Source organism: Mobula hypostoma, chromosome X2, assembly GCF_963921235.1.
Source record: "Mobula hypostoma chromosome X2, sMobHyp1.1, whole genome shotgun sequence".
NCBI classification, from domain to species: domain Eukaryota; kingdom Metazoa; phylum Chordata; class Chondrichthyes; order Myliobatiformes; family Myliobatidae; genus Mobula; species Mobula hypostoma.
The window spans coordinates 35,596,595-35,616,850 of record NC_086129.1 but is presented as its reverse complement, the minus strand read 5'-3'; the positions used below and the strand labels follow the sequence as shown (position 1 = coordinate 35,616,850).

Genomic DNA, 20,256 nt, shown 5'->3' with positions numbered 1-20,256 from the left:
AGATGAGTGTGTCCCCACAAGATTGTATAGAGTCTTCCCCAATCAGAGCCCTGGACGAACCATGAGATCCACAATCTGCTGAGGGCCAGGTCAGAGGCATTCAAGTCAGGTGGACTAAGAGAGTTACAAGAGGTCCAGGTATGATCTCTGGAAAGCCATCTCACAGGCAACGTGGTAATTCCGGACTCAACTGAAGTCACTGAGGGATGTCTGACAGTTGTGGCTTGAATCATATCACCTCTTATAAAGTTAAATGAAGCGACATGGACAACAGCAGGGCTTCGCTTCTCGATGAGCTCAATACCTTCTATGCTCACCGTGACCATCAAAACATGGAGGAACCACAGGCCCTGATGATCCTGTGATTTCAGCCTCTGAGGCTGACGTGTGAATAGCCTTCAGGAGGGCGAACCCATGGAAAGCATTCGGCTCAGACAGGTTACCTGGCCGAGTACTAAAGACCTGAGCTGATCAACTTGCTGGAGTGTTCACTGAGATCTTTAACCTCTCACTCTGGCAGTCTGAGGTACCCGCCTGCTTCAAGCAGACTTCACATACGCTGGTGCCCAGGAGGAACATGGTGACCTGCCTCAATGACTATCATCCAGTGGCACTTACATCCACAGTGATGAAGTGTTTTGAGAGGTTGGTGATGAAACATATCAACTCCTGCCTGAGAAGAGACTTTGATCTGCTCCAATTTGCCTCCTGGCCCATCAAGTTCACAGCAGATAGCATTGCATTGGCTCTTCACTCAAACCTGGAACATCCGCACAGCAAAGATGCATACATTAGGATTCTCTTTATTGACTCCAGCTCGGCACACAAAACCAGCATCCCTTCAAAACTAATCAATAAGCTTCAAGACCTTGGCCATAATACCCCCTTGTGCAACTGGATCCTTGATTTCCTCACTTGCAGACCCCAGTCTGTTCGGATTTGCAACAACCTCTCCACAACCTCCATCAGCACAGGTACACCACGAGTCTGTGTGCTCAGCCCCTGCTCTACTCACTTTACACTTGTGACTGTGTGACTAAGCACAGCTCCAATGCCATATTTAAGTTTGCAAATGACACCACTGTCGTAGGTTGAATCAAAGGTGGTAACGAATCAGTATAGAGGAGGGAGACTGAAAATCTGGCTGAGTGGTGCCACAACAATAACCTCTCACTCAATGTCAGCAAGACCAAGGAGCTGATTATTGACTTCAGGAGGAGGAAGCCAGCAGTCCATGAGCCAGTCCTCATCGGAGGATCAGAGGAGGAGAGGGTCAGCAACTTTAAATTCCTAGCTGTTACCATTTTGGAGGACTTGTCCTGGGCCTAGCACGTAAGTGCCATTATGAAGAAATCACGACAGCGCCTCTACTTCCTTGGGAGTTTGCAAAGATTCGGCATGACATCTGTAACTTTGACAAACTTCTCTAGATGTGTGATGGAGAGTATATCAACTGGCTTCATCACAGCCTGGTGTGGAAACACCAATGCCCTTGAACAGGAAATCCTACAAAAAGTAGTGGATACGGTGCAGTCCATCACAGGTAAAGCCCTCCCCACAACTGAGCACATCTATACAAAATGTTATTTCAGGAAAGCAGCATCCATCTCCAGAGACCTTCTCCACCCAGGTCCTGCTCTCTTCTCACTGCTGCCTTCAAGAAGAAGGTACAGGAGCCTTAGGATTCACACCACCAGCTTCAGGAACAGTTATTACCCCTCAGCCATCAGGCTGTTGAACCAAAGGGATAACTACACTTGCCCCATCACTGAACTGTTCCACACAACCTATGGACTCACTTTCAAGGACTCCTCATCTCATGTTCTTGATATTTTATTGCTTATTTATTTATTATTATTTCTTTCTTTTTTGTATTTGCACAGTCTGTTGTTGCTTGCACACTGGTTGAATGCCCTGTTGGTGCGGACTTTCACTGATTTTATCATGGTTATTATTCTATTATGGATTTATTGAGTATGTCCACAAGACAACAAATGTCAGTCAGGGTTGTATAAGGTGACATATATGTAATTTGATAATAAATTTACTTTGAACTTTGAATAGTCTTCACAAATAAGATGTTGAAATGTCTGTGTGTCAACTGCAAAACGCAGCCTCTGGACTAGATGATATTTCTAAATCTTGACAGAGAGTAGCATCAGTCACAAATGATTCTGTGAAGAGAAGGAGGTTTCAGGGGTCCTTAAAGATGCATTGGAACCATCCAAACAAAAAGGACACAAACCTTGTGCTGCCTATAAAGGGGTCTCACCGCTATCTATCATAGGTAAAATTATCACTTGGTCCTTCTCAATCATCTCGTCCCAGTGGCCAAAGAACTACTCTATGCCAATGCAGAGATCTAAATCAACTGCGATGCATCACCTTTTTTCACCTCCCTTCAGCTTTTGGCTCCATCAATTGAAAGGAACTATTGAGTCTTCTCAGGTTTGAATGCCCACCAGATAGTCATCTCAACTTCATGTCTGCTGCGTAGCAGCAAGCTGGTCATGATCTTACCCAGCAGACCCAACCTCAGAGCAGACTGGCATTGAGCAAGGCCATGTCACTGGCCTGACACTTTTCGGATTACCTCTTCTGGTAATGCTGCATCTCAGCTCCAATGCAAGGAGCACACCTTTGACCAACCTACCTTTCTGAAAGGCACCTGCTGGGGTAGAGTCTTGCAGCCCCACATTGGCCTCATGAACAACTGCAGAACCTACGGAACCACAGTGGAAGCAAGTGTATGAGGGTGGTGTTTATAGTTACAGTGAGAAGTTTTAGAGCAGTTTTAGGAGTTTTTTTAATGTCATGGGCCCCTACCATTAACCAACGGGGTCTGTGGACCCAGGCTGGGAACCTCTACTTCAGATAAATCATCTAGAGTTCAGTGGAGATCTAAAAAGTCAACTTAGTTTACTCTTATAGTTCAAAATTTATCCACTATAATGTAAAAAATTCCAAAATGAACCAGATTGTGTTATTAAAAAATGCAAAATAAGAAAGTAAAATGAGCTTTTGCTAAAAATATATAACCAGAGTGAAGGATTGACTGATTTCTGTATTTTATCCCCTCTCCCCCTTTCCCTTTCCTCCCTCCTGGCTACAAAATTCTGCTTGCCCTCTTCTCTCTTTCTCTGCTTCCTCCGCCAGACAAAGTTCCCCAGCGTCCTGACCAACAGTCATTCCTCAAAAGTTTGATTGGTTGTTAGTCATTGTACTACTTTATGTGATTTTACTGTACACTCATTGGGCGTTGACTTTTTCCCATAAGACATGAAGTATAATTAACAGCTTATAAATCACAGTGTAAGTTGAGAATGGTTTGTTCTTGTTTACTATTCTTTTACTGCAACCACAGTAAAGCTGGTTTACAACCAGGGACACAGCCAGGTACCTGCTTGTTACACAGAACAGGAGATGCTGTAGCTTATCAGCTTATCCTAAAAGACCTGTGTCAAGCTTTAGGCAACACACATCCAAGTTGCTGGTGAACGCAGCAGGCCAGGCAGCATCTCTAGGAAGAGGTACAGTCGACGTTTCAGGCCGAGTCCTGACGAAGGGTCTCGGCCTGAAACGTTGACTGTACCTCTTCCTAGAGATGCTGCCTGGCCTGCTGCGTTCACCAGCAACTTGGATGTGTGTTGCTTGAATTTCCAGCATCTGCAGAATTCCTCTTGTTTGTGTCAAGCTTTAACTTGCTTGCACTAGCAAGCATGAACATGTTAATTCAACTGTGTCGTGATTTCAACTGCTGTAAGAGATTAAGCAGGCTATAACTTCCTGGCTTTTCCTTGCCCGTCCTTTGGGGGCTGGGGTGGGGGAGAAGTACAATGGATTAGCACATTCCAGTTCTCCCACACGCCTCTTCTTCACACCCAAATTATGAAAGAATTCTCCTCAGCCTCTCTGATATTCCCCTCCCACATACCTCGGAGATCCCAAAACAAGCCAACAAGTGATCTGTATGAAGTTACTTTCAGTTCTAGTTCTTGGAATAATAATATCTTACACCAACGCTCTCCACACCCTTTGGTGTGCCTTTATCCTTTAACTGTAGCAATAGACATATTTGATACTCCACCACAGTTCGTCTTGTCCCAGAATCCATGCCTCTCTTCCTATCCTCCTGTTTAAAACTTCCAGCCCTTTATGTGAGTTAGATCTTGCCTTTTTTTTTTATCTTAATCTTGTAAACTCTTTTCACCTCTGGTTGAATCATTGTTGTCACACAGCAGTGAAGCAGGTCCTTTGGCTAACCAAGTCCATACTGATCATCAAGAACTTATTTCCAGTGTCTCTACATTCATCCCATTTTATTCTCTCTGCAATATCCGTTCTACACATTCTGAGTGTTTCTTATTATGGGTGTTATTTAATCACAGTTTATACCTAAAATTGACACAACTGTTTGAAACATTGTTATATGGGTACCTTTTATTGGTCCATTATTCCCTGTCGACAATAGTATTTTTTCTCGGAGTACCCTACCCCTCAGTTCATGTCTCTATCAGCACTCATGATTGGACCCACAACACCTAATCATGAGAAGCTTTTAGAACTTATCTACTTACCCAGCCTGCTTGGTGTCAGTGACGTTATTGTGCGCAGTTCTGGTTACCCCATCACAGGAAGGATGTGTAGGCTTCACAAGGTCACTACAAGGAGAGACTGGACCAAGTTGGGTTGTTTCCTCTGGAGCATCAGAATCTTTCTCCCAGTAGAGGATACGCACTTAAGGTGAATGGGGGAAGGTTTAGAAGAGATGTGCGGGTCATGTTTTTTTACATAAAAAGTGGTAGGTGTCTGGAATGGGCTGCCAGGATTAATGGTGGAAGCAGATATGATAGTGGTGTTTAAGAGGCTTTTAGATCGAAGGCAAATATGCAAGAAATGGAAAGAGATGTGACCAGTATTTTTTCACAGGGATATGTTCTGGGATCCCTGCTCTTGATAATTTTTAGAAATGACTTGGATAAGGAAGTGGAAGGTGGGTTAATAGGTTTGCAGATGACACGAAGGTTGGAGGTGTTGTAGATAGTGTGGAAGGCTGACGTAGGTTACAATGACCCATTGATAGAATGCAGAGCTGGGCGGAGAAGTGACAGAACAGTGTAGAGAGGCTCTCGTTGAAAACTCAAATTTGATGGCAGAATACAAGGTTAACAGCCATATTCTTGGCAGCGTGGAGGAATAGAGGGATTGTGAGGTCAAAATCCACAGATCCTTCAAAGTTCCTGCACAAGTTGATAGGGTGGTTGAGAAGGCATGTGGTGTGTTGACCTTCATTAGCCGGGAGATTGAGTTAGAGTATAGAAGAGTACATCACAGGAACAGGCCCTTTGGCCCAGAATCTTGTGCTGAACCAATTAAATTAGTAATCAAATGGCTAACTTAACTAACCTCTTCTGCCTACACAATGTCCATATCCTTCCATTTTCCTCACATTCATGTGTCTATCTAAACGTCTTTTAAAAGTCTCTAATGTATCTGCCTCTACCACGACCCAGGGCAAAGCATTCCAGGCACCCACCACTTTTTGTGTAAAGGGAGCTCCTCACATTTCCTTTTGAAATTACCACCTCTCACCTTAAATGCATGCCCCTTGGTATTCGACATTTCAATCCTTGGAAAAAGATATTGTCTGTCTAATCTATCTATGTCTCTCATAATCTTACAAAGCTCTATCAGATCTCCCCTCAGTCTGTGCTGTTCCAGAGAAAAAAAAAACAGCTTTGTCCAGCCTCTCGTTATCGCAGATGCTCTCTAATTCAGGCAACATCCTGGTAAGCCTCTTCTGCACCCTCTCCAAAGCCTTGATGTCCTTCCTATAGTGCAACAACCAGAATTGTATGCAATACTCCTGATGCAGCCTAACCGGAGTTTTATAAAGCTGTAACATAACTTCCTGATGTTGGAACTCAATGCCTCGACTAATAGAGGCAAGTATGCCATATGCCTTCTTAACCACCCTATCAACCTGAGTAGCCACTTTCACAGGGTTCCCTCCGCTCATCAGCACTGTTCAGGATCTTGCCCTTAACAGTGTACTGTCTCTTTGCATTTGACCCACCAAGGTGCAACACTTCACATTTGTCCGGGTTAAACTCCCATCTGCCATTTCTCCACTCATACCTGCAACGGGTCTACATCCTGTTGTATTCTTTACCAGTATGCTATCCACAACACCACCAATCTTTGTATCACCTGCAAACTTACTACCCACCCTTCTACATTTTCATCCTGGTCATTTACACATATAATAACCAGCCTGACCCAACACAGATCCCTGCAGAACACCATGAATCGCAGACCTCCATCTAGAATAAGTCCCTTTGATCACTACCCTCTGTTTTCTGTGGGGAAGCTAGTTCTGAGTCCAAATGGCCAATTCACCATGCGTCCCATGTATCTCAGTCTTCTGGATGAGCTTGCATGAGGACCTTGTCAAACACCTTACTAAAACCCATGTGGACAACATCCACAGGTCTAGCTTCATCAATCGCCCTCGTCGCCTCGTCAAAGGACTCAATCAAGTTAGCCCCACACAGAGCCACAGTGGCTCTCCCTAATTAGGCCTAAAGCTCATAAATCCTACCCCTGAAAATTCTCTCCAGTAACTTCCCTACCACTAACGTGATACTCACCGGTCTATAGTTTCCAGGATTATCCCTTGTTCCCTTGAATAATGAAACAACATTAGCTACTCGCCAGTCCTCCAGGGCCTCACCTGTGGCTGGAGAGGACATGAAGTAATTGGTCAAGGTCCCAGTAATCTCTTCACTTGCCACCTTCAATAACCTAGGGTATATTCCATCACCCCCTTGGGACATCCACCTCAATGCCCTTTAAGAGATCCAACACTACCTCCCCCTTTACCTCAAAATGCCCCAGCTTATTAATACTGTCAGCACTAATCTCCCTATCCTACACGTCCATCTCCTTGGTAAATATTGATGTAAGATACACATTATGGACCTCACCCACATACTCTCCAAGCAAATGTTCCCCTTTATCCTTAAGTGGTCCCACCCTCACCCTAGTTATCCTCCTGCTCTTACTGAAAGAACATGTATAGAATGCCTTGGGGTTCTCTTTAATCCTACTTTCCAAGGACTTTTCACAGCCCCTCCTGCTCTCCTAATTCCCTTCTTGAGTTCTTTTCTGGCTTCTTTATGATCCTCAAGGGCTCTGTTTGATTCTAGCTTTCTAAGCTTTACATAGATTTCCTTTTTCTTCTCGACTAAATTCATCACCTTTGTCGACATCCAAGGTTCTCTTACCTTGCCATCCTTGTCCTTCCTTCTGACCGGAACATACCTGTCCTGTACCCTGTGCAGTTGGTCTTTAAATGCCCTCCACATGTCAGACGTAGACTTGCCCATAAACAACTTTTCCCAATTAACTCTCCTTAGTTCCTGCCTAATGCTTTTGTAATTTGCCCTGCTCCAGTTTAAAACTCTCCCGCAAGGTCCGTACTTATCCTTATCTATAGACATAGACATTATTGATCCTGAGGGAAATTGAGTTTCGTTACAGCTGCACCAACCAAGAATAGAGCATAAATATAGAAATACAAAAACCACAAACATCAAACAACAATATGCAAACTATGCCAGATGGAAATAAGTCCAGGACCAGCCTATTGGCTCAGGGTGTCTGACCCTCCACAGGAGGAGCTACAAAGTTCGATGGCCACAGGCAGGAACAACCTCTGATGACGCCCAGTGTTGCATCTCGGTGGAATATGGCCGGAGTCCAACAGCCAAAAGATCAATATCCAGGCTACAAACACGTTCCTCGATCGTAATACGACCAGGATTGCACCATCCGTTGTTAACAAGAACAGCAAGCCCCCAACTCCTTTACGCTTACCGCTCTCAGTGCACTTCCGGTCAGCCCGAACGGTCTGGAAGCCCTCCATGGAAAAGTTTTGGTCGGGTATGTCCACGTGCAGTCCAGGTGGAGAACTCCTCTTCTCCATAAGTCTCTGTTGTCTCGACCCGGTCACTGTACCCTAATTGTTCACCCACTGAAAGGTTGGTCACCTGGCCAGGCTCATTACACAACCCCAGGTCCAGCACAGCCCCTCCTCTTGTTGGACTATCTACATATCCTCCTGGATGTGTGGGACCCACAGTAATGTGGAGCATATTAATAGACACTGGACACCTCCCCCCTAATTTTCTTACATTTTGTTCATTCACAATTTGATTAATGTCCATTTGCACTAGCAATGGTAATATTTTAGTATGATATTTTAGGTTACAATGAGTAAAGCTCACACAGGCACTTGGGGCAGCTGAGGGGTCCTTGGGACATGGGAGCGCGCAGTTGGCGTTGAGTAGACAGAGATGGCCCGCCAGCACGCATGTTAAGCTGATGCGCTTTTCCAGGTGAGCAAAAGTGGTGAAAAGATGCATAAAAGTAGCGACACAGATGTGTGATGAATGTGAAAGATGAATGGACTGTGGATAATGCAAATATGAGTTTATTATCGGATATTTGCAAGTTAATTCAAAGACCATGTTGTGTGAAAGTCACTTCACAATTTGCTAAAAGAAAAGTAAAGGTGTTATTTTGAACTTCTGCATGCCTGGAAGTCCTTTTTGTGTCCAAGTGTGCAACAGATGCACCTAACAAATTCCGCCTATCTAAACCTCTTGCATCAAGAAAGTCTCAGTTTATATTAGAGATGTTGAAGCCCCCCATGACAACAACCCATATTGTCTTTACGTCTTTCCTTTGACATGGTGGTTAGCACAACGCTTTACAGTATCAGTGACCCGGGTTCAATTCCCACTGCTGCCTGTAAGGAGTTTGTACTTTCTCCCCGTGACTGCGTGCGTTTCCCCCAAGACGTACCTGTTGTTGGGTTAATTGGTCATTGTAAATTGTCCCGTGCTTAGGCTAGGATCACATCAGTGGGTTGTTGTGTGGCTTGAAGGGCCGGAAGGGCCAACTCCACACTATATCTCAATAAATTAATCTGCCTGCATATCTGTTTCTCAATGTCCCAGTGTCTATTGGGAGGGTCTGTAGCACAATCCCATCAGAGTGATAGCGCTCTTCCTGTTTTAGAGTTCTACCCATATAGACTCCAGGAATGAGCCCTCCATTTTGACTCCTCTGAGTGCAGCCGTGATATTGTCCCTCATTAGTAGTGCAACCCCCCTCCTCTTTTACCTCCTCCTCCATCTGTGCAACCTGTCCCTCTTGTACACATCACCCCTGCCCCAGAAAGGTTCCAATAATCCAAGAACCTGAAACCCTGTCCCCTCCACCAGTTCCTCAGCCACTCATTCATCTGTACCAATCATCCTATTCCTGCCCTGACTAGCACGTGGCTCTGGGAGTAATCCAGAGATTACTACCTTGGAGGTGCTGCTCTTCAGCCTTCCCCTAACTGCCTATCCTCACTGCGCAGGACCTCCTCCTCCTTTCTAAATTCTACCTTTCATTGGTGCCAATGTGCACCACAAACTCTGGCTGCTGGTCCTCCTCTCGAGAACATGCTGCAGTCGCTCTGGGACATCCTGGACCCTAGCACCTGGGAGGCAGCAGCCCATCCTGGCATCTCTTTCGTAGCCGAAGAATTTCCTGCCTGTCCTCTTAAGTACCAAGCCTCCTATCACTATCGCTCCACCTGACTTTACTCTTCCCTGCTGAGCCTCAGAGCCTGGCACAGTGCAGTGGCCTGGCTCCTGTTGTGCCCTGTTAGGTCAAGAGTTCGAGAGCCACAAAGTGACACTGCAGCTCTATGAGACTCTGGTTATGTCACACTGGGAGTGTTGTGTTCTGTTTTGGTCACCTCATTACAGGAAGGATGTGGAAGCTTCCGAGAGAGTGCAGAGGAAATTTACCAGGGTGCTGCCTTAACTTTCTGACGAGGAAAGGCTGGGTGAGCTAGGGCTCTTCTCTTTGAAGTGAAGGTGGATGAGAGGTGACTTGATACAGGTGTACAAAATGATAAGAGGCATAGATAGATTGGAGAACCAATGCCCTTTTCATACGGGGCTATAATTCCCTAAGGGGGTATAATTTTAAGGTGATTGGTGGAAATTACGGGGGGATATCAGAGGTTTTTTTGCACAGAGTGGTGAATGCATGGAATGCGTTGCCAGGGGTGCTGGTAGAGACAGATACATTGTGGGCATTTAAGAAACTCTTAGAGAGAGACACATGGATGAAAAATAGAGGGCTATATGGGAGGGAAGAGTTAGATTGATCCTAGAGTAGGTTAAAAGGTTGGCACAACATCATGGGCTGACGGGCCTGTATGGTGGTGTGCTGTTGTATGTTCTATGTGCAAGCAAAAGAGATTTAGTTTAATTCTTCATTGTGCTTGGCCAAAGAGTCTGTTCCTGTGCTGTACCGTTCTGTGTTCTCTGTTTAAGTCAGCTCTCAATGCAGATAAAAGCCCATTAGATGGGAATGGCGACCAGACATGGAACTGGCACACACCAGCAGTACAGGGGGAGGTCCCTCTCCCACCTCACCACTTTAAATCATATTGATTGCGAGGGAAGGAAATCTAAGTTACCAATGTCAATGGTACAGTATGTGTTAAAACTAGAGTTTGCTGTCAAGAGCAGCTTGAGTCTCTCTCCGAATAGCATCCAAATACTAGACAACCATATTCTTCAACACTTTTATTGCTTGGATTTTTTTTCTGCTTTGTGTCCTCTTTTGAATTTCTTCTCACTTGATGAATTAACATTCGAACATAGTACAGCACAGGAACAGGCCCTTCAGCCCACAATGTTGTGCCGAACCAGATAAATTAGTCATCAAATGGCCAACTAATCTAATCCCTTCTGCCTACACAATGAAAACTTCCTTCCATTTTCCTCTCACCGTGTGCCTATCTCTCTTAAAAATCCCTAATGTATCTGTCTCTACCACCACCCCTGGCAGGACATTCCAGGCACCCACCACTCTCTGTGTAAAAAACTTAGTCCTCACATCTCCTTTGAGATTACCCCCTCACCTTAAATGAATGCCCTCTGGTGTTAGATATTTCAACCCTGATTTTTCAGATTTTTATAAAATCTAAGTGGCGTCCTTTGTTACATCTCTTTAGTCAAGCATTCTTGTCCTTCAGTGACTGGCCTACCTGATCTGACCTGCCCTGCACTTTTACCCGCAGTCTAGAAAGAGACGTGCCATATTCTGGGTTGAGAATTGTATTGAAATTCTATGAAATGGAGACAATCCCAGTGCCTTTCTCAGGTGCTCACCACTTACTCGTGTGGCAGAAGCGCCTCCTAGTGGCAGTATTTTGTATTGCAGCTCAGAGCAGCAAGGCTGCTGGTTCAAACCTTTACCTCGACCGAAAGACTGATTAAACAGTTAATATATTTTACTGAAAGCTAGCCTTGAAATTAACCGCATCCTTCACAACCCCAAACTATCCCAAGCAGCTATATGAGAACTTTTTAAACAAAGCCACTTACTTTTATATCAGTTTTACTTAATTATATACTTTTATATCTGTTTGTGAACAGCAAGATCCCACAGCTGGCAATCCAGCAATGGTGAGATACGTAATATGAATTAAAATAAAGTAAGATCAATAGGCATGTTGTGCCAAGAATATTTGTAACCTGTAACAGGATATAGATATGTTGAGTGAAAAGGCAAAACTCAGCAATTGAATTTATCGTGGGAAGGTGTTGACGTCATGCCCGTCGAAAGGAGGAATCAATAGGCAGACCGGATACCAAACTAGAGTCACGCTGAAAATGAGCAGTGCAGAGAGGGATGTAAGTGCTCTTGTAGATAAAGTCTAAAAAGCTAGCATAATTAGGTCCAGCAACTAATTAAGAAAGTAAATGGATCTGTTTCTGATCAATCTGATTCTGATTTTGGAGTATTGACTTTCAGTGCCAGTGGTTTGGAGTTTAATAATAGTGAAGTATTGTTACCATTGTGGAAGGTGTTGGTGCATGAAGAGCTGATCTACTGGGTACAGCTTGTATCCCCTTTTGACCCTTATTTTATCCCCTTATTTAAGAAATTAAATACAGTACTGTACAAAAGTCTTTGGAGCAGTGCTGTCAGGAGAAAGTTATCACAAGTAACTAAGGCAGCTGGATCTGTAGTATTTGGAGTTTAGAAAAATGAAGAGTGATCTTCTTGAAACTTATGAGATCCTGAGGGTGTAGTATGGGTAGATATTGAGAAGCTTCAGCCATTGTGAGAGTTTCAATTGAGGGCACATGGTAGAAGATAAGGTTGCAAATATTTAAAGCTGAGGTGCCTAGGAATTTCTCCATGCAGAAAGTAGAAAAATGCCAGGTATTCTCTCCCCATTTGGTCGGGGAGGGCAGATGTATTTAAAAGGAAGATAGGTAAATGTTTGAAAGACAAACTGGCGTAGAAGGGTCGATCAGTTGTCATTTTGAATGTCGGGACAGGCTTAAGAGGCCAAGTGGCCTACTCCTGCTCCTATTTTCTTGAGTTCGTCTAAATGATGTGACACACTGGGCTACAATCTCCAAATATTCTAGATTATACAACTTGGCAGTTCTCACTGCCGTCGACTAGAAGGCAGCGGTTACTTCCGGAATATGAAAGTCAAAACATTTGCGGCATCACCGCTGTGGGAGAGGGTGTCTGCAAATGGTTGGTTTGTGGCTCAGCCATTATGGGTTGAGTTTACCTCAGATCATTCTCACTTCCTCTCCCACCAGATACTCTACTATCACTCTGCAGCCTTCCCTGCACAGAACACTCCGCTGAAGGGCCGGGTCCTGTGGAACGGGGACCTCAGAAATGGCAACGCTTCAATCATTGTGAAGAACCTGACGCTGGGTGACAATGGGACGTTCAGCTGCGTGGTGCAGAACCCACCGGATGTCAGCAGTTCGGTGCCGACGACTGAACTCACCGTCACCAAGAAAGGTGGGCCGCTCAAAGTGACGTGCATGTATTTGTCAAATGTACATGCTGTATTTCAATCGTGCCTCTATTTCAACCCACTTAGTCCATGACCACGTTTCACCACAGAGCAGAGGCCTCACGTTTGATCTTGTCCTTCTCTCAACTTTACTCCATTTTTACAGTTGAACATGGAACAATACCGGCCCTTCAACCCACATCGTTGCTCCAACCTTTAAAATTGATTCCCATTGAATCTGATGTTCTCCAGAATGGAAGGTTTTATTAGGATTTAGATGCATCAGGACCTTTCTTCAAAGGAAAGGGCATAGGATGTAAGAGGGCCTGCTTCATTCCACTGAGATGCAACACAGAGCGTCATAGGAAGTCATTCCTGCCTGTGGCCATCAAACTTTACAACTCCTCCCTTGGAGGGTCAGAGACACCCTGAGCCAATAGGCTGGTCCTGGGCTTATTTTGTAATTTACTGGCATAATTTACATATTACTATTTAACTATTTATGGTTCTATTACTATTTATTATTTCTGGTGCAACTGTAACGAAAACCAATTTCCCCCGGGATCAATAAAGTATGACTATGACTATGACTATTCAGGAGCTAACCAACAGTAATCTTGGTTAGTAACTGCCAAGGTTAACAGTTAGTATGCAGTGTCACCTCTACCCCAGGAATCCCTAGACTCCAGATCCTTCCTCAAACACCCTTCGCCTTGCAAAGTTGCGTTACCGAAATTAATTCAATCAATCCAAAATCTGGGTTTATGAATACAAATTGTTAATAACTTGAGTTAAGAAGTTTAAAAATAAAACTTTACTGGAATTGTAGTTACAAAGTGGAACTTTCTAGCACAGATAGCAATTGAGGAAAATAGTTTGGATGGTTTCCAAATGAAATTATATGGTACAAGAGAGATAAAGAAATTTAAAAATCTGAAAAGCAGCAATATAGTGGACAGAAGGATAGGAGACATGCGTTTTCTGGTTGGGCTGAATGGCCTGTTTCTTCTCTTCTTTGCACAGAGCTCCCTTTCCGTCTGAGTGTGGTGGTCATGCTGCTGCTGCTGGTGGTGGTGCCCACTGTGCTGGTGGTCACCGTGCTCCTGGTGTGGACGGGCAAGAGATTTGATTTCTGCGGACCCACGACCACCAAGTCATCGATTGAGGTGGTGGAAGGGTAGGCTCAGAACTGGCACTGGAGATTGGTGTTGAGATTACTGAGGAAATCAGTCACCTTTCCTTAACCGCCCAAAGCACAATTCAATTCATGAGAGCATTTAACAAAACAATTCTAACAGCCAGGAAGACAGAACAAGGTCCAACAAGGAGCAGTGAGATGATTCACCAAATAAGCATGGGAATATAAAGTCCACTGACAAACAGGGTGGTGATTCATCAGCAAACCACTGAATGAGGCCATTTGGTCCATCATGGCCATTCTGGCTCTGAAAGATATTCTGAATTAATCCCATCCCCTGATCTTTTTCTGGCTCCGGACTCCCTTCTTCTCCCCAAACACCGTTCTGTTCCCAATCCCCATTCCAGAGATTTCCACACAAACACCTACTACCCACCTCCCAACCAAAGCATCCCACCCCTGCCCAATATCTCTGCAGCCCTGGTCTTTAGAAGGTTTTCCAAAGGAACCAGTTTACACTTTGGTCAAATCAAATGCTATTTGTTTTCTGAGGGAATGAGTCTTGTTCTTGCCGCCGTATTACAAGCAATAGCTGCTGGTGTCTTTCTTTACAGAGCTGGTGACGCTTCTGAAAATGGTTTAAGGAACAGCTTTTGCATGCGTTGTTTGCAGGTGAGTGCCAGCACAAAGTGTCCAGAAGCCAACCGTCCTCTCAGGATGGTGCATGAGGAGGGACGGAGGCCGAGAGTCAGGGGCGGGTGAGATGATAAGGAGGGGCTAGGGTGGATAGAAGGGAGGCAGTTCGGAGTGGGAGGATGAGGTGGAGGAGTGTGGGCAGATGGGAAAGAGGGAATGGTTGGAGCTTTTGTTGCTCCATGGGCTGGTTTCAACCCTACTGTGGCGTTGAAGATCTGTGGTCAGAGCAATAAGGAACTGTGGTGAAAGGAGTGTTGTGTCGAACACAATCTGATGATAACTTATAATCTATCACATCAGAAGTTATGAGGGTGTGCAGAGAAGGAGTTGGAAGCTGTAGGGAGCCACATACAAGGTTCCACAAATATAATCTTGGGAAAGGGTGGGATTCTCCATTTCTTTATTCCTCCATTGCAGATTCCTCCAAGAATTCTTCCATTGCAGTGGAATGGAAGCTGTGCAAATAGGTCTGCATATGAACATTGAAAAGTGTTTTATCGATTTGTAAGCTGTAATTTTAAGAATGTTGGGTAAGAGAAAGTGTGGCCGGGAGGCATGGGATCCATGGGAGTCTCACTGTATGGATTCGGAATTGGCTTGCCCACAGAAGGCAGAAGTTGGTAGTAAATGGGACATATTTTGCCTGGAGGTCAGTGACAAGTGGGTTCTGGGACCCCTGCTCTTTGTCATTTTTATAAATGGCTTAGATGAGGAAGTGGAAGGGTGGATCAGTAAGTTTCCAGTTGGCATGAGGGTTGGTGGAGTTGTAGGCAGTGTAGGAGGTTGTCATGGGTTACAAGGGGACATTGACAGGATGCAGAGCAGGGCTGAGAAGTGGCAGATGGAGTTCAATCTGGAAAAGTGTGAAATGCTACACTTTGGAAGGTCAAACTTGAAGGCAGAGTAATGGCAGGGTTCCTTGCAGTGTGGAGGAACATAGAGATCTTGGTGTCCAAGTCCATAGATCCTTTAACTATTTAACTATTTGACTATTTATGCTTCTATTAATATTTAATTATTTATGGTGCAACTGTAACGAAAACCAATTTCCCCTGGGATCAATAAAGTATGACTATGACTCTGACTAACTGCCACGCAAGTTGACAGGGTGGTTAAGAAGGCATATGGTATGTTGGCCTTCATTAGTCGGGGCTCTGAGGTCAAGAGCTGCAAGACAATATTGCAGCTCTGGCCAGTTCTGATTGGCTCATTATAGGAATGATATATACGGGTTGTAGAAGCTTCAGAGAGAGTGCAGAGGAGATTTACTAGGATGCAGGGTCTATTCACTGGCATTTTCGAAGGCGACTAAATTGTTCTTGTTTCTCTCCAGGATTCAGATGACGAAGATGAGGATTTCCATCAATTTTATCCCATGTCAGAATCGGTGACATAGCCTGCAGTGTCTCGGGCACCGTGGCGGAATCATTAGGAAGGCTTGCTGGGTGTTCCCTGATCAGTGTCAGGGAGGGAGTAGTTTATCTGTCACCACTTCAGCTAATGCATGAGTGGGGGTGGGATTGGGTCTCAAAACATATTACCTTCTTCCTTGCTCGCACTGGTAAAAGGGATGAATAAATCTGTATATCTTTTAAATTATGGGCTGGATAAAGTCACAGTGAGATAGTTTTCTAGATGGCAGTTATTTCCAGTATTTAAACATTATAAAAAGGAAACTGCAAATAACAGTAGAACACTAATTATCCCTTATATACAGGGTGCACTGTACAACCCAGTGAGGTTCTGGCTGTCGTTACTGCTATCTCTCTCCAGTGATCTACCCTTGCTACCTAACACCCTGGATGGATGTTAATTAGCGACCTTTGCAAGGCCAACTCATGAGCTTTGCATTGTATAGTACAGGAGTTCCTAACCTGGGGTCCACGGACCTTTCGGTTAATGGTAGGGGTTGAGAACTTTGGTGGGTGGGCATCATAGGAATGGCTCTGAAATCTATTGTTGTCTGTTGAGAATATTCTCAACAGATGAGCCTACTCACCTCGTTGAGGGAGAGAATTCCAGAGATTCATGGACATGCCCTTATTCTGGGATGGTGCCCCTGGTTCCAGACTGGCAACCCAGTGGATATATCCATCCATTGACCCTGTAGAATCGTTTCATTGATCAGCAGCGCCATCAGCAGGCGTTTAGTGGAACTGTAGTTAATCCCTGATTCTGAACTCCCCACCTCATCACCAACTCGATAAAAAACAATCTGCAGATGTTGGAAATTCTCAGCACATCAGGTCACAAATGTGGGAAGAGAAATAAAGTGAACAGTTTGAATTGAAGATACTTCCTCTTACAGATCCTTCTGACTTCTCTGCTCCCTGACTACCCCTCTTTTCCCAGCCAATCCCAATTTAAGGAGCCCACCAATTGTGAGATAAAGCTTCAGCCGACAGGAACTTAAGAAACAAAAGCAGGAACCGATCAAACATTCTCGGAGACCATGGCTGATCCTGGGAGTGGCATCTTTTTGATTTTTAGTTTTGGATGAGTTTGGACATGTTTCCTTTTTTACTGGGGCAGCATGGTAGTTTAATAGCTAGCGTAACACTGTTTGGTGCCAGCAAATGGGGTTCAATTCCTACCGTTGTCTGTAAGGAGTTTGTACGCTCTCCGCATGACCATGCGGGTTTCCTCCGGGTGCTCCAGTTTCCTCCCACACTCCAAATACGTATGGATTAGTAACGGTTAGCCCCCAGCACAATCCTCAGACTGTGTTAATCATTGACACATTTCACTGGATGTTCTGATGTTTCAATGTACACACGAGAAATAATAAGACCGTGAGATCATAAGACATAGGAGCAGAATTAGGCCATTTGGTCCATCGAGTCCTCTCTGCCATTTCATCATGGCTGATCCTGGATCCCATTCAACCCCATACACCTGCCCTCTCACCATATCCCTTAATGCCCCAACCAATCAGGAATCTTTCAGCTTCTGCTTTAAACTGGACTTGGCCTCCACCGCAGTCTGTGGCAGAGCATTCCACAGACAACCACTCTTCTGCTAAAAAAAAATCCCTCCTTCCTTCTGTTCTAAAAGGTCGTCCCTCAATTTTGAGGCTGTGCCCCCTAGTTCTGGATACCCCCACCATAGGAGACATCCTCTCCACATCCATCCTATCTAGTCCTTACAACATTCGGTAGGTTTCAATGAGACTACCCCGCATTCTTATAAATTCCAGTGACTACAGGCCCAAAGCTGCCATACTTTTCTTATGCTAATCCTTTTATTCTTATTAGTTCCAGCAAAATCACCTATTTTCAATTATTATGTGGTGTCATTTTTGAAAAGAGTACAAATTTGGTCTGATAACATAATGAAACTGGAGTAACTTTAAGTCATGACAGCCGTGGTATTCCTCTACACTGACTCTACAAACTATTTGGTCAGATTCTTTTAAGATTTGAAGTCTACTTAGCCTAGTCAATGGAGGAATATGTAGGTGGGGCCCCTGCCACGGTGGTAAGCCATGCTTTTAAGGAGGCGGGGATTTCCTCATACATGCTGGGTCTTTATTCAGACATGAATGGGCATTGAGTCAAGCCTGCTTCACAATTAGTCGAGAAAGGGTTTTAACACTGGAAATGTTCCATTGCACCACAATGGCTGGTTGCTTGTGCAGAGACTGTGAATTGCCTGGACGATTACTGCGGCTGTTCGTGAAGTCTCTGCTGGATATCACAGCCTCACAATCATCGTCTTGAATTTGTACCCTGTAACTCTACACACCGGATTTCTTCCACCCGTTCTGCTGGTATATTTACACTTCCATCCATCCTACAGCGAAATAAAACCTTGTTTTGAAAATTGCATTCAACGCAATTTTCAGTACAAAATGTATACTTTGTACAATATTTTTGTACTTCAAGTTACATTTATTATCAAAGTATGTAAGCTGTATACAACCTTGAGACTTGCCTCCCCTTACAGGCAGCCACTAAACCCAATAGAACCCATTTAAAAAAAGAATTTTTCCCAATTTTAACAGTGGGGGAAAAAATTGTGTATTTTGAAGTAGAACTGAAAAAAAAATCAATATGGTGATCCACTATTTAGCGAGTGAGTTGGCACCTGGTTTTATCACTTTAGGACAATGGCCTCACATCAGAACTGATGAGCTGATTAGGGACTGTAATGGGCTAAGTAACAAATCTCGTGTCTACAGCAGAGGAGACCGTAGATGGTGTTTTGCCTTCCCTGTCTTTACACTTGGTCAAACACAACATTGGGGGAACTCAGCAGGTCAGGAAGCATCTGTAGAGGGAAATGAACAGTCAATATTTCAGGTCTAAGCCATCCGTAAAAGCATCATTGTACTGGAAAGAGTACAAAGAAGGGGACGGAGTTATAGGGAGAGGTCGGGCAGTTTATGACTTTAAGAGTTAAAGGTGGTGATGTTACAGATGTATAATATCATGTGGGGTGTAAATAGAGTGAATGCATAGCCTTTTCCCCATATAAAAAAATCCCTCCTTAAAAGCTAGAGAGCATGGGTCTATTAACAAGCAACTTCTACCTTCACACAGAGGATGGTGCGTATTGGAACGAGCTGCCAGAGCACGTGTTTGAGGCAGGGACAATAACAATATTTAGAAGGCACTTCACAAAGTACATGGATAGGAGGAGTTCAGAAAGATAAATCGGGTAAATGGGACTAGTTTGGGACTAGAACCATGGTCAGAATGGAGGAGTAGGGCTGAACAGCCTGTTTCCATGCTGTGTTACTCTATAACATCTTTGGAAAGGCCTCGACCTGAAATACTGACTCTACATTTCCCTCGACAGATGCTGCCTCACCTGCCGAGTGTGTCTAAGGCAGGGGCTCCCAACCTGGAGTTACAGAGCCTGTGCTTAATGCTATTGGTCCATGGCATAAAAAAAAGGTTGGGAACCCTTGGTCAAAGGGATGAGTAAATGGAAACTACAAAATTATTGTCAAAAATTCTGGTTTCTCTTTCTCTTCCCCTTCCCCTTCCCCTTCCCCTGCCTCTGTACTTGGTCAAAGACTGTTGCATTGCTCACTTTTCATGAAAGTGCATTAACTTGAAGCGTTGACTTTGCTTTTCTCACTACAGATGCTGCCTGGCCTGCTGAGTATTCCTGACTACTATACCCAGCATTGCTCTAGTTATTTTGGTGGCAATCATGATGTTTGCATTTATTTCCCTGTAACTGTATTTTATAATACTTCTGGAAATGAAATAAAGTATATGACTAATGCATAAATAATATGATTAGGCGGTTATAATTATGTAGTTTAACTTAAGCTACCAATAAAAAAATACAAATTGTTATAAATTTTTTCTGTATTATTTACACATTTGTATACATTTTGTAATTGTATATGATATATCCAAAAATGGCATTTAATATAGTTTTCTTTATATAGATATTGCCTATGTGCAATGTGTACATTTACTTGATCTCAATGTTGATGGGTTTCAGAATGCATTATATTTCTGGCTTTTGAATCAGTATAAAAATGTATAGATTATTTTTATCT

At 44.0% G+C, this 20,256-nt stretch overlaps 1 protein-coding gene across 1 annotated transcript in view; it reads left to right on the top strand.

The window, feature by feature from the left end:
* The window catches only part of mpzl3 (myelin protein zero-like 3), a 29,990-nt gene extending 9,946 nt beyond the window's left edge, over positions 1 to 20,044 (top strand). Inside the window, exons 3-6 of the mRNA XM_063038788.1 lie at positions 12,699 to 12,909; positions 13,928 to 14,081; positions 14,657 to 14,714; positions 16,072 to 20,044. Of these exons, the coding sequence (XP_062894858.1) occupies positions 12,699 to 12,909; positions 13,928 to 14,081; positions 14,657 to 14,714; positions 16,072 to 16,134 (486 nt within the window). The 3' untranslated portion in view covers positions 16,135 to 20,044. The remainder of the gene's footprint in view (positions 1 to 12,698; positions 12,910 to 13,927; positions 14,082 to 14,656; positions 14,715 to 16,071) is intronic.
* The last annotated feature ends 212 nt before the right edge of the window (positions 20,045 to 20,256 follow it).